Here is a 14,978-nt window from a genome sequence, read left to right as displayed (position 1 = left end):
GGCTCCAGGGCCTGCATCCCAGGGAATCGGTTTTCTCATCCTTGCAGACTGCTATCCCGACAACGATTGCGTTTGATTGAAAAAAAAATCACAACGTAGAAATGTTCACACTGTGAGGTTACGGCCAAAATCCTTCAAGGCTACGGAGCTGGGGAGAAACATACAACCTTTTCCACCGAATTCCCAAACATCAGTGGGAATTGCAGTTGCAGCTTTAAGATGAATTGATGAAATGCAAGTGTATTCGGACACATTAATCAAACATGATAGATTTGTACTTTATATGTTCGCACGCTGCTGGTTTCAGTGATTACGTTCAGAATAAATACCAAGCAGCAAGGAATCGAATTTGGAGAATAGACACGTCTTGTTGATTAAATCACAACCCACCCACACCCACCCCCCTTCCGCCCAACATACACACAATTGGCATCTAGTATAATATTAAAGAGGCTGAGTGAGTTTGAGTTCTATCAAATCTTTATTAGGAATCCGATTTCTTCATCGGGTGACGCTGTGACATTTCACCTGATCTGCGGGATCTTTCAATTCTTGCGCTGCTCTATTTAAAAAAAATATAAGGAAACGTGGGGAAATAGTGTGTGGGTTGTATACCTGGCCAGATCGCCGGCGCCTGTCACAGGTTGGATATTACCCGCCCCTGAGAGAGAGAGAAAAAAAATGCAGAAGGAATAACTAATGAAGAAATCGGGCTGAAAAGGAGGAGAGGAAGAAGCAGTGGGCTGGCGTTTTAATTTGCTTTCGAAATCGCGAAGCGTTGTGGAGGAGGGTGTGTGAGTGTGTGTCTGTGTGTATCTATCTATCTGTCTGTGTATGTGGTGTGTGTGGAGGCTGCGGCGGCCCGTAGTACAGGAGATCTCGGGAGGAGAGCAGCTGGACCGCTGTAGTCAGCTGTGGCCCGTTGGAAGCTGCAGCAGCCCCGGAGCGAGCGAGCCCGTCTCCCCGAGCCCTGGAGCACCGCCTCCCGGCCACCTGCACCACGCTGGGGACTGTGACCTTGAGCTGAGCAGCGGCGGCGGCCCCATTCGCACTTCTGCTTTCACTGGAGGAGGAGGGGGGCAGAAACAAAAAGGGGAAAACAAAACATTTCTCCCTCTGTTTACACTTCATGGGGATGTGTTCAAGGCAGGAGCGGATACAGACAGACATAGACAGCGTACTCCAGAGGTGCAAGGCGGACAAGGACTGTCTGTTTTCCGGTAAGATTTGTTTATTGTTTGTTTGTTATCAATAATGATTCCAAACGCTGGCTTTGTGCGGGTATAAAACGCCGGCAGTGTATTGTCATTCGGCTCAACAGTCATAAGATAAATAAAATAAAAGTCATTCTTGGTGATATATGCGTTCATTTGCAATTGAAATGTTTTTAATACAATCTCGATGTGATGTAGCAGATGGATGAATGCGACTGCAAATTTGCAGTTTCTGTTCATTTCCATGGATCTGTCCGCTCGCAACGACAATTTAGTGGTCGCTATGGAAACACTTGTTGCAGAGAGACATACAGTAAATGCCCAGCTGTATGAAGTGATCCATCGCAGACTCGGGGCTGGATTGTGATTGTTTCACCGGGGCTGAATTTCTTTCATTTTAATCCACACTTTGGCAAATCTCGCCAACACAACAGACAGCTCAAAATCCGCCGCTGGATTCGAACACAGCCTTTTTAAAAAATGTTCCTCTCTCTCCTATTTTAGATTTCAGATATTCTGATTCCACCTTCACCTACACATACACAAGAGGCTCGAAGAGGTAGGACGAAACTTTCTCTCTTCCCCCTCTTTTCCAAACAAAAAAAAAAGTTTTGTGTTTGTATCATATATTATAATATGCTTGGAACTTCCACATCTCCAGGCAAACATGGTAAAAATGTGGGCGGTGGGTGCGTGTGGGGGAGGGCGGTATTTCTCAATGAAATCTCATGCTATCTATGTGGAGCAGCACGGACATGTTCCGGAATTATTTTGAAACAGACATCATGACACTTCATCTCGTTTGTTTAGATACAAACAAGATGGAAACCTCCAAAAGTCCCTGCGTTATATCCTATGCAATAACCTCTTCTGAAAGTACTGGAAACATCGACAACTTTGATCGAGGCTGAATAGATCAAAGTTGTTGTTTATAAATAAAACTACTTGACTGCTTAATGTATAGCCACGGCGTTGATTGAACTACTTATTTGCAACATGCCACATATGCTTTATATAAAGTGAAAAGAATCCATTCTACAAGTAGCGAATAACAGGGACATTTAGCCAAACAAATTGATCTGAGAAACTCTAAGCATTTGACCTGCCCACTTCCTCCTCACCGTCCTAAACACTTTCTAACGTTCTCACTTCACTCAGATTCAAGTAGTGCAGATTTCTGAAAGCAGACAAGCTCGTTTATAATTTTCTAACGGTGATAGCTCGAACTGCCAGTGGCCGTTCTGCGTCTGTGTATTACTACCTCTTAAAAAAAAAATTCGGTGTTAGGCACAAAAAAGTGAAGTTGCAACGGGCCAATTTTTAGCAAAATCCCTATTAGGGTACGTGGCCTGTGAGAAAAGCTAGGGTTTTGTCTGAATTCGCTCAGAGCAATAACCATTGTTTTGAACATAAAATGTAGCATGATGTTGTGGTGTTTTTAAGGAAAGGAGATTTTTTTTACACTTTTGCTACCACTTCACTTTTTTTTGTCAATAGTTCGCATGATTGTGCAACCACGGGTAAGAGGAAAGAAGCAACGTACAGCCTCCAAACCGGTTTTGAAACAGCTCAGAGTCCTGTTTTATACACTATGCTGTCAGAATATTAATTTCAATCATCCAGACTAGAATTGCATGCAATATTCCAATAGTGGCCTAATCAATGTCTTGTACAGCTGCAACATGACCTCCCAACTCCTGTACTCAATACTCTGACCAATAAAGGAAAGCATACCAAAAGTTTTCTTCACTGTCCTATCTACCTGCGACTCCACTTTCAAGGAGCTATGAACCTGCATTCAAAGCTCTTTTTGTTCAGCAACACTCCCTATGACTTTACCATTAAGCGTATAAGTCCTGATAAGATTTGCTTTCCCAAAATGCAGCTCTTCACTTTTATCTGAATTAAACTCCATCTACCACATCTCAGCTCATTGGCCCATCTGATCAATATCCTGTTGTAATCTGAGATAACCTTCTTTACAGTCCACTACACCTCAAATTTTGGTGTCATCTGCAAACTTACTAACTATACCTCTTATGCTCACATTCAAATCATTTATATAAATGTCAAAATGTAGTGGACCCAGCACTGATCCTTGTGGCACTCCACTGGTCACAGGCCGCCAGTCTGAAAAGCAACCCTCCAGTACCGCCCTCTGTCTTCTAACTTTGAGTCCGTTCTGTATCCAAATGGCTAGTTCTTGCTGTATTCCATGAGATCAAACCTTGCTAACTAGTCTCCCATGGGGAACTTTATCAAACGCCTTACTGAAGTCCATGTAGATCATGTCCACTGCTCTGCCCTCATCAATCTTCTTTGTTACTTCTTCAAAAAACTGAATCAAGTTTGTGAGTCAGGATTTCCCGCGCACAAAGCCATGTTGACTATCCCTAATCCCTATTCCAAATCCATATACATCCTGTCCCTTAGGATTCCCTCCAACAACTTGACCACCACCGAGGTCAGGCTCACCGATCTATAGTTCCCTGGCTTGTCCTTACTACCCTTCTTAAAGAGTGGCACCACGTTAGCCAACCTCCAGTCTACTAGCACCTCACCTGTGACTATCGATGATACAAATATCCCAGCAAGAGGCCCAGCAATCACTTCCCTCGCCATCCACAGATTTCTAGGGTACACCTGATCAGGTCCCGGGGATCTATCCATGTTTTTGCATTTCAAGACATGTAGCACTTTCTCCTCTGTATTATGGACATTTTCCATGATATCACCATCTACTTCTCTGCATTCTATACTTTCCATGTCCTTTTCCACAATAAACACTGATGCAAAATACTTGTTTAGTATCTCTCCCATCTCCTGTGGTTCCACACAAAGGCTGCCTTGCTGATGTTTGAGGGGCCCTATTCTCTCCCTAGTTACCCTTTTGTCCTTAATGTATTTGTAAAAACCCTTTGGATTCTCCTGAACTTTATTTGCCAAAGCTATTTCATTTCCCCCTTTTGCCCTCCTGATTTCCTTCCTATGATGCCTACTGCCTTTATACTCTTCAAGGATTCACTCGATCTACTCTGTCTGTACCTGACACATGCTTCCTTCTTTTTCTGAACCAAACCCTCAATTTCTTTAGTCATCCAGCATTCTCTATAGCTACCAGCCTTCCCTTTCACCCTGACAGGAATATACCTTCTCTGGACTCTCGTTATCTGATTACTGAAGGCTTCCCATTTTCCAGCCTTCCTTTTACCCGTGAACATCTGCCCCCAATCAGCTTTTGAAAGTTCTTGCCTAATACCATCAAAATTGGCCTTCCTCCAATTTAGAACTTCAACTTTTAGATCTGGACTATTCTTTTCCATACTATTTAAAAATTAATAGAATTATGGTCGCTGGCCCCAAAGTGCTCCCCCACTGACACCTCAGTCACCTGCCCTACCTTATTTCCCAAGAGTAGGTCAAGTTTTGCACCTTCTCTAGTCAGTACATCCACATACTGAATCAGAAAATTGTCTTGTACACACTTAAGAAATTCCTCTCCATCTAAATCCTTAACACTATGGCAGTCCCAGTCTATGTTTGGAAAGTTAAAATCCCCTACCATATCCACCCTATTATTCTTAGACATAACTGACATCTCCTTACAAATCTGTTTCTCAATTTCCCTCTGACTATTAGGAGGTCTATAATACAATCCCAATAAGGTGATCATCCCTTTCTTATTTCTCAGTTCAACCCAAATAATTTCCCTGGATGTATTTCCGGAAATATTCTCCCTCAGTACAGGTGTAATGCTATCCCTTATCAAAAATGTCACACCCCCTCCTCTCTTGTCTCCCTTTCTATCGTTCCTGTAGCATTTGTATCCTGGAACATTAAGCTGCCAGTCCAATCCATCCCTGAGCCATGTTTCTGTAATTGCTATGATATCCCAGTCCCATGTTCCTAACCATGCTCTGAGTTCATCCACCTTCCCTGTTAGACCTCTTGCTTTGTCCCTGACTGTTTGACTTGCATCTTTTCTCAACTGCACCAGTCTCAGATTGATCTCTTTCCTCACTCTCTCTCTGGGTCCCACCTCCGCCGCTCCCCCCACCCCTCCCCCCTTACTAGTTTAAATCCTCCCAAGCAGCTCTTGCAAATCTCCCTGCCAGTATATTAGACCCCTTCCAATTCAGTTGCAATCAATCCTTCTTGTACAGGTCATTTCTTCACCAGAAGAGCTTCCAATGATCCACAAATGTGAATCCTTCTCCCATACACCAGCTCCTCAGCCATGCATTCATCTGCTCTATCCTGCTATTCCTACACTTACTAGCTCGCAGTACCAGGAGTAATCCAGATATTACTATCCTCGAGGACATCCTTTCTAAATTCCTCCCTAACTGTCTATGTTCTACCTTCAGAATCTCATCCTTTTGCCTTCCTATGTCATTGGTTCCAATGTGTACAATGACCTCCTGCTGGTCCCTCTCCCTCTTGAAAACATTCTGCACCTGAGGCATCCTTGATCCTGGCACCAGGGAAGCAACACACCATTCTAATGTTTTGCTGCTGGCCACAGAAATGTCTATCTGTGCTTTGGACTAGAGAGTCCCCTGACACAATTGATCTCTTGGAACCCGACGTACCCCTCATTGCATTCAAGCCAGTTTCGATACCAGAAACCTGGCTGTTTGTGCTACATTCCCGAGAGAATCCAACCCCCCCTACATTTTCCAAAACAGCATTCTTGTTTAAAATGGAGATAGCCATAGAAGACCCCTGCACTACCTGCCTACCTCTCTTACCTTTACTGGAGTTAACCCACCTATGTGACTGTATCTGCAATGTTTTTCCCTTGCTATAACCTCCATCAATCGCATCCCCTTGCTCTTGTAAATTCCTGATTACTTCCAATTTTCTCTCCAGCTGATCCTTTCGATCTGATATGATTCGCAATCAACAAAATTTAATATGGATGTAACGCTCAGTAACACTTAAACTCTCCCTAAACTCTCACACCCGACAAGAAGAGCATATCAATCTAATAAAGGCCATTTTTACTTCTTCCAATCTACTGACCCAGAAAATAGAACTGTCTTATTTCTTTACAAAATACTGCTGCAGGCTAACTTAATACTTATGGCTTGTGTTTTTAAGTTTAATCAAGAGACATAGCTCAATAAAACATACAGTCAAGAAAGAATGGACAACTCACTATTGCAGATTTTATGTAGGCCACACCTAAAAATAGTCACTTATCTGTTTCTGTGCTGTGACCTCCCCCAAACAGGTTCCTCCACGATCAGTTGTGAATTTCACCATTTGTTAATTTTCCCAGATGCACTCCAATGTCCAGCGATCCATGAATTCAAACAGCAAAGGCAGTAACTGTGCAGGTTCACTGCTGTGTCAGTTCGCAGTGTGGGTTTCTTTCTCTTTCTCTCTGTTTCTCTCTGTCTCTCTCTCTCTCTCTCTCTCTCTCTCTCGCTCTCCAGCTCTGACGTGACCATGTGCTGCCTTTGTCTGTTCCTCTCCCTTTTAAAAGTCCTGCTGTTTTGACTTTTTTTCCCAAAGTTCCAAAACAATGCAACAGCATATAAAACAATCATTGCTGCTCCTGGGATTTGAGGAAATCACCTCCAACACCTAAAATACCTCAAAAAAGGAGCAGTCTGTTACAGTCAGAAATATTTCCTATTCTCCATCTTGGGTTACCAATTGACTCAATTTGTACTGTACCATTTCTAAAGACTATGTACTATTTCTAAAGTTCAAAACTGAAAACTGTTCCAGATGATTGTGACTGACAAGTGCTCTTTAAACAGAAGTATAACGTTTTTCCTTCCATGCTCAATGGTATAAAGACAAAATTTTCAACCACAGAACATTCCCTTTTCTTCGACTCTTAATCTTCTACCTTCCAGCCATTTCAAGTCCCAAAGATAGCTCAAACTCAATTCATATTCAGTATTTGTGATGAGTTTTTTTGTGATTGCTTTCATCAATGTTTTCGAGAAGTTCATGTAGACATCAGCCATAGCCATAAAGCTAAATACATTTTCAAACTCTGTACTTGATTAGTACAACAAAGAACAAAGAAAATTTATAGCCCAGGAACAGGCCTTTCGGCTCTCCAGGCCTGAGCTGATCAAAATGTAATGTCCAAACCTGTCAGTCACTTCCTAAGTACCTGTATCCCTCTACTCTTCACCTACTCATGCATTTATCCAGACGCATCTTAAATGAATCGACCGTGCCTGCCTCTACTATCTCTGCTGGCAACACGTTCAAAATGCCCACCACCCTCTGTGTGAAGTACTTGCCACGTGTATCTCCCTTAAACTTTCCACCTCTCACCTTGAAACCGTGACCTCTCGTTATTGAATCCTTCATCCTGGGAAAAAGCTTGTCTCTATCCACCCTGGCTATACCTTTCCTGATTTTGTAAACCTCAATCAGGTCCCCCCTCAATCTCCTTTTTTCTAATAAAAATAAACCTAACCTACTCAACCTTTCTTCATATACCAGGCAACATCCTCATAAACCTTCTCTGCACCCTCTCCGAAGCATCCACATCCTTTTGGTAATGTGGCGACCAGAACTGTACACAATATTCTAAATGCGGCCGAACCAATGTCTTGTATAATTTTAACATGACTTGCCAGCTCTTATACTCAATACCCCATCCAATGAAGGCAAACATACTATATGCCTTCTTGACCACTCTATCCACCTGTGCAGCAACCTTCAGGGTGCAATGGACCTGCACTCCCAGATCTCTCTGCCCATCAACTTTTCCCAAGGCTCTTCCATTCATTGCATAATCGCTCTAGAATTAGTCTTGCCTAAATGCATCACCTCACATTTGGCTGGATTGAAAACCATCTGCCACCTTTCTACCCAACTCTCCAGTCTATCTATATTCTGTGTTCTCTGACAGTCCCTTATGCTTTCTGCTACTCCACCAATCTTCGTGTCATCTGCAAACTTGCTGATCATACCAACAGTGTCCTCTTCCAGATCATTTATGTATATTACAAACAACAGTGGCCCCAACACTGACCCCTGTGGAACACCACTGGTCACCTTTCTCCATTTTGAGAAATTCCCTTCAACTACTACTCTGTCTCCTGTTGCTCAACCAGTTTTTTATCCACCTAGCTAGAACACCCTGCACACCATGTGACTTCACTTTCTCCATTAGTCCACCATGGGGAACCTTATCAAACGCCTTACTAAAGTCCATGTATATGACATCAACAGCCCTTCCTTCATCTATCAACTTGGTCACTTCCTTGAAGAACTCTATTAAGTTGGTAAGGCACAATCTCCCCTGCACAAAACCATTGATTGAACACAGCCTCCTTCAAATATAATTTTTATCAGCTTGTGCATACTTGTAGAGGTGCTCACCCATTCAGTCTTTGATACTGTATTTCAGTAACTTTCACACAAGTGATGTTGATGTAAATTTTAACTGTTAAAATTTAATCTATCTCTGAATTAAGCAAAGGTATTAAGGGATATGGGCCAAAGGGTAATTTTTGCAGTTAGGCCACTGATCAGCCATGAACTCATTGAAGGCTAGAGGTGCTGAATGGCTTTCTCTTGTTCCTGTGTAGATCAAAGGGTCTCTAGTTTCTGAATTTCTCTTTGGTTTGAAGCTTAGATATTTTCAATCTTTCAATCTAAACACACATTTCCTGAATTGAGAGAGTTTGAAAACATTTGACTTATTCATTTGCAATTTGTACATTTTTATAATGAGGTAGGGAAGAAATGATCAGATCCTAGACAGCTTGCCATCTTAAGTTCCATTCATTTACATATTGAATTGAATTTATTGTCCTGTGTACCGAGGCACAATGAAAAGCTTTGTCCTGTGAGCAATACAGGCAGATCACAGAGTTAAGTAGCATAGATAGTAAATTATAGGTAAACAGCAGCAAAACAAAAACACAGGTACAGGCGAATGTTAAATGTTTGTGAGTCCATTCAGTATTCTAACAACAGTAGGGTAGAAACTGTTATGAAACCAGCTGGTGCGTGTGTTTGGGTACTATTATCCTTATATAGATGCAAGGAGTTTGTCCCTTTTAGCTTACTTTTGTACTACTGCCATTTTGTTCTTTTCTGACAATAGGTAAAAAATATCCATTTACTATGTGTTTTTTCCTAATGTCAATTTTAGTGTTGACTACATGCCTTGATGGGCTCATGTTCCCCATTACCAGTCTCTTGCTCTTAATATATTTCTAAAATCTTTTAACACTAGGTTTGATATTCATTGAAATAATCCCAGTGCTTGCAGTAATAAGGTAAACAATATATTCTTTGGAAAAATGCTGTCATTAACCATTACCAGATACTGAGTATGAGTACAATTCAGTTGCTCCCGGATTAGGTATTTGTTTTAAAAATTGACCGTATTGTGAATTTCTAGAACTGAATAGGAAAAAAATAATTCTGCAGTATGTTTTATCATTCTTATCACTGATTAAAAACTTAATTATAACCGAGTTGATAAAAGGAGCATCACAGGTCGGCAAAGCAATTAAAAGTGCTAACACAGCCCTGGGATTTATTTCTAGGGGCATTGAATTTAAAAGTAGAAGAGACTAGAACTAGAGGACACAGTTTATTAATAAGAAGTTATGTTAAACTTGTACAGACACCTGGTCAAGCTGCAGTACTCCCTGTGTTCTAGAAAGGATATAGAAGCAATGGTGCAATTGAACTGACACCTTCAGGATGGTGCCAGAACAGATATAGATTAGAGCTATTGGGAAATATTGAATGGATTGTGTTTTTCTTTCGGAAAGAGACGTAACAATGACTTCATTAAGATCTTCCAAATTTGAATGGTTGGATTTAAGTAGATGCAGAGAGAGTTTTTCCACTTACAGTAGGAGCCTAAACTAAAGCCATAAATGAAAGATTGTATTCATAAATGCAACAAGGAAATATCTTAAGAAGAGCGATTAAAATGTAGGACTCTCTATCACAGACAATAGGTGATGCAAATTATTTTGCACTATTCAAACAACTTGACTATGAGAGAATAAAACAAAGAGAATGGCTGTGATGACATTGACTAAATAAGAGGAGACACTTGCAAAATATAAGCACAAGCACAAAACAGTCAAAACAGTCAAAAACAGACCTGCTTCTGCACTGTCAATGTCATGATGCTCCAGTGGAGATAGCTGTCACTTGGCTTCTTATAATATGGAGTCACTCTAGTGGTGCAGTGCCACTGTATTTAAAGCAAGGAGTTAATTGCAACCTAAATTAGTGTTAATCTGAACTCAATAAAATCTCACCCCTTGAGGATGTTAGGTTTCTCTCCAGAGAACTGAACAAATTATTTGGACTGGTATTTGACAACAGAATGCTGAGGGAGTTCTGTCAGGTGAGATGGTAAACTAAGGTACCATCTGTCCTTCCAGTTGGACATGAAAGATTACATGATACTATTTCAATGAAGAGCAGGGTTTCTGTCTTAGTCTTCAGTCAGTTAAATATCTCTCACCAACATTACAAAGTCAGATTATCCAATCATTAATATCAATGCTGTTAATTAAACCTTGAAGTTTGTGAATTGACTGCTGCAGTTTCCTACTTTAAAACAGTGATTACATTGTAAAAGTATTACTTTTTCAGTAAAGCATTTTAGGGTTTCCTGAGGTCATGAAACATGGTATATACTGACATGTTACTTTGTAAGTGATAGCTTAAAATGTTTCTGAAATAAAATGAATTGTAGAGCATCCATTCTGCTTTTCGTATAACCACCATAATGCTTATGGTTACAAGTAGCAAGTGCTATTTTATATTAGCAGAAAGCAAAAATAGTTACATCTAAATTTTAAAAATGGCATTTTTTTTTGCACAATATATGCCTTTTGTTTTATTATGTGGTCTATAAAACTAGGTCTCTAATGGAGAGAGCTAGAAAACCATGGGCATCACACTGACTTTCATCAGCCAAGAAACCTGTTCTGGTTTGATGTCATGCCCAGTAAATTGGAAACCTGGGGTTCAGAGAATTGCATGAATGAAAGGAGATTTTGGTTTGTAATTCAAATCTGAAACAGAACCTATCAGGTTGTGGCATGCTGCACATGCTGTGCTGCCAAGGCATTTGCATTGCATGTACTTTACTTTAGGATCTTCATAATCCCAAGAAACAAGAAGCACAAATTACAAATTATCCACCTTACAAATTATTGAGTGAATTAAAAATGCTCTAACATTAATTTCTAACAGAAAAGATGAAAGGTAAATTTACAAAGGCATAACGAAGTACGATTAGGGATGAACGATAAGTGTTAGCAATGCTGATATTTAATGGACAAATATAAACAAAACCTTTTCCCTGGTGTTGCACACCACACTAACTTATTTTATTTTCTGCTGTACCAAAAAACCCCAAAGAACTGCAGATGCTGGAAATCTGAAACAAAGCAGAAATTGCTGGAAAAATCAGCTGGTCTGGTAGTATCTGTGGAGAGAAAGCAGTGTCCAGTAACAGTTCTAAAGAACTCTCGTTTCTCCAACAATTTCTGTTTTTATTTTACTTTCTGCAATGTCCTAAGAACAATAAATCCACCTTACAAATTATTGAGTGAATTAAAACCCTAATTTCTAACAGAAAAGATGAAAGGTAAATTTTTAAGTAGGAACATTAAATTAATTTAAAAATAAAATTACTGGGACGTAACTTGTCTTCCTGGGAATCTTTACTGGGGTCTCAGAAGCTGGAATCTCCAAAGGGACATGATCAATTTAAATGTGTGAAAAAAGTAAGGATCATAAATTCGATGTGGAAAATTTGAAATGGATACATGAAAAATGATTTGGAATTTTCTTAATAATCAAAGAGCAGAACCTTGAGGGCAGCAAAAGCATTTTGGTATCCATGTGGAGCCAACATATGTTTGTAATCGGGAAATAGTGTTCAAAACATTTATTTGTTTTATAAGGAAGTAATAAGCAAAATGGATTAAAGGGAACCTATGTATTTGTGAAGCTGGATTTCCAAAGGGCACTTGATTAAAGTTATACATCAAAGGTTACTACACAAATTAAGAACTCCCACTGTAAGGTGTGATATGTGACTTGGATAAAGGACTGGTTAGCTAACAGGAGTGATAATTAGGTCTTTTTCAGGTTGGCAATGTCACAGGGATCAGTGGTGGTGCCTGAATTATTTGAGATCAATTACCTGGATATGGGTACCAAATGTATAGTAGCTAAATTTTTTGAGAATGCCTAGTGTCTATTAAGTATGACGCTAAGTTGTCAAAATGAGGTAGAAAGCCTACAAAGAATTATAGATAATGTGTGAGAATGAAAATAACAGATGGAATATAATGTGGCAAAATGTGAACTTGTCCACTTTGGAAGGAACCCAAGGATTATTTAACTGTTATTATTTAAATCAGGGGAGGTTGCAGAAATTGAAGATATAGTATGAACTGGGTGTTCTGATGTGTCAAGCATGAACTGTTAGTTTGCATGTGTAGCAAGTGATTCAGAAAACAAATGGGATGTTGGTCTTTATTCCACATGGTACGAAATGTAAGAATAGGGAAATATTACCACATCTTGATGAGACCATGTCTAGAGTACTATGTACAGTTTTAGCTTCATTATGTGAAAAATAATATAACTGAGTTGGAAGCAGCACAGCAAACATTCACTCAACTCGTTCTTGGGATAAATGGCTTATCTTTTGAAGGATATTAAATAGATTAGGCCTTTACTTTTTGGAATTGAGAGGAATTGATGTCATTGAAGAACTTGACAAAATAGATTCTGAGAGGTTGTTTCCCCTTGTAGAAGAGACTAGAACTAGGGGACACAGTTTAAGAATAAAAGTTCATGTTTTTAGCACAGAGATGAGTTTTTCTTCTCTAAGGTGATCATTAGTCTGGAAATTCTCTTCCTCACAAAACAGCAGAGACTGGGACATTAGATACATTAAAGGTGGAATTAGTTGGATGTTAATGGACCAGAGAGTCAAGTTTATGGGGACAGATGAGAAAGTGGAGTTGAAACTACAGCCAGATCAGCCATATGTTATTAAAATGAGAAGGGCTGAGTGGACTAGTACTGCTCCTAAGTCTTGTGTTCCTATGTATATAAATATTATGGTGTACAAGTACAAAATGTAATCTGGAAGGTTAATGGAATGTCGACCTTTCTCTTAAAGGGAGAGGAATCCAAAACTGGTTAAGCTGTGCTTCAGTTGTACAGAACCTTAGTCAGCCTTCACTTGGAGAACTGGCATCAGTTTTCTGCACTTCATCTCAGGTAGGGTAGTTGGCTTTGCAATAGGCATGGTGCAGATTCATTACAATAAAGCTCAGCAAAACAGTTATATTTATGAGGAGAGTGTTCACAAACTTGTCATATACTTGCTTGAGTTTCAAAGGTTTAGTCAATAGACTAGATACAGCCAATTTATTTTAAGAATAAGAAGAGACAGTTGTAAAATTAGAACTAAGCTATTAAGAAGTAAAATCAAGGAATATATTATCACACAAAACAAAGTAGCTCTCAAATTTACTTCTGCAAAGAAATGCAAGGTCAGTTGAATTTTTCAAAATTGACAGATTTAAATATCAGAAGATACATATCAGTCAGGATGCATGGAATTGAGGTAACATTCAATGGTCTAAATAAATTATGTTGGACCCTGAATGGCATATCCCAGGCCCTATGTTCCTTGTTTCTCTAAGCTTTCACTGAGGTTAATGTTTCTACATATTTCAACTGAAGTTACTTAGGATATCTGGCCATGACATTTCCTAAAATGTTGTTGTTCATTATGTCATTATGAATTGGCGACTCATTACCAATTTCCTCAACTGACACTGCTACACTTGACAGTCACAATTGCTTTTTTATTCACTTTCTGATAGGCTCAAGTTCAAAGCACAAAGTACTCATGCTCTCACGACTGAAATTGTGTTGTAACTCAAGTACATTTGATAGTTTTCAGCAAGACTGTTGAGTTTGAAGCATATTTTAGGAAGAGTAGGGATAATCTAGCTTGGCATTTGACTTGCTTGCTAAAGGCTTTCGGTGTGAGAATTAAAATTAATATTGACAAATTAATGAGTGCTAACTTGCTGTTTCCAAAGAAGTGTCTTTCCATGTTTATTTTTGTGAAAGCCTTGAAGCAAACTCTGTCTGCATTGTTTAAGCTATCTTTTAAGAAAATTAGAATATACTCAAATTTACTAGGCAAAGAAGAAGACAAAAAGTTTTGAAATTGTTTGGAACAATATGATCATAGAATCAAAATTTGCATCAAGGAAGCAAACCTTTCAGTCCAACTGATTTGTGCTCATGCTTATACATGAGCTTTCTAAGCTATCTCTTCAGCAATAGCCCTTTCTATTCCTTTTTCTTTCATGAACTTACTTAACTTGACTCTCAATGCATGCACTGGATTAGTGGTGCTGGAAGAGCACAGCAATTCAGGCAGCATCCAACGAGCAGCGAAATCGATGTTTCGGGCAAAAGCCCTTCACCAGGAATAAAGGCAGTGAGCCTGAAGCGTGGAGAGATAAGCTAGAGGAGGGTGGGGGTGGGGAGAGAGTTGCATAGAGTACAATGGGTGAGTGAGGGAGGAGATGAAGGTGATAGGTCAAGGAGGAGAGGGTAGAGTGGATAGGTGGAAAAGGAGATAGGCAGGTCGGACAAGTCCGGACAAGTCAAGGAGACAGTGCTGAGCTGGAAGTTTGAAACTAGGATGAGGTGGGGGAAGGGGAAATGAGGAAGCTGTTGAAGTCCACATTGATGCCC

The 14,978-nt window shown here is 39.9% G+C and overlaps 1 protein-coding gene across 1 annotated transcript in view; it reads left to right on the top strand.

Annotated features, from left to right (window-relative positions):
- The first annotated feature begins 609 nt into the window (after positions 1–609).
- The window catches only part of parp8 (poly (ADP-ribose) polymerase family, member 8), a 410,911-nt gene continuing 396,542 nt past the window's right edge, over positions 610–14,978 (top strand). Inside the window, exons 1-2 of the mRNA XM_072571640.1 lie at positions 610–1,220; positions 1,719–1,773. Coding sequence (XP_072427741.1) covers positions 1,130–1,220; positions 1,719–1,773 — 146 coding nt within the window. The 5' untranslated portion in view covers positions 610–1,129. The remainder of the gene's footprint in view (positions 1,221–1,718; positions 1,774–14,978) is intronic.

The sequence above is a fragment of the Chiloscyllium punctatum genome, chromosome 1, assembly GCF_047496795.1.
Source record: "Chiloscyllium punctatum isolate Juve2018m chromosome 1, sChiPun1.3, whole genome shotgun sequence".
In the NCBI taxonomy this organism is placed as follows: domain Eukaryota; kingdom Metazoa; phylum Chordata; class Chondrichthyes; order Orectolobiformes; family Hemiscylliidae; genus Chiloscyllium; species Chiloscyllium punctatum.
This window is presented reverse-complemented; position numbering and strand designations above follow the sequence as displayed.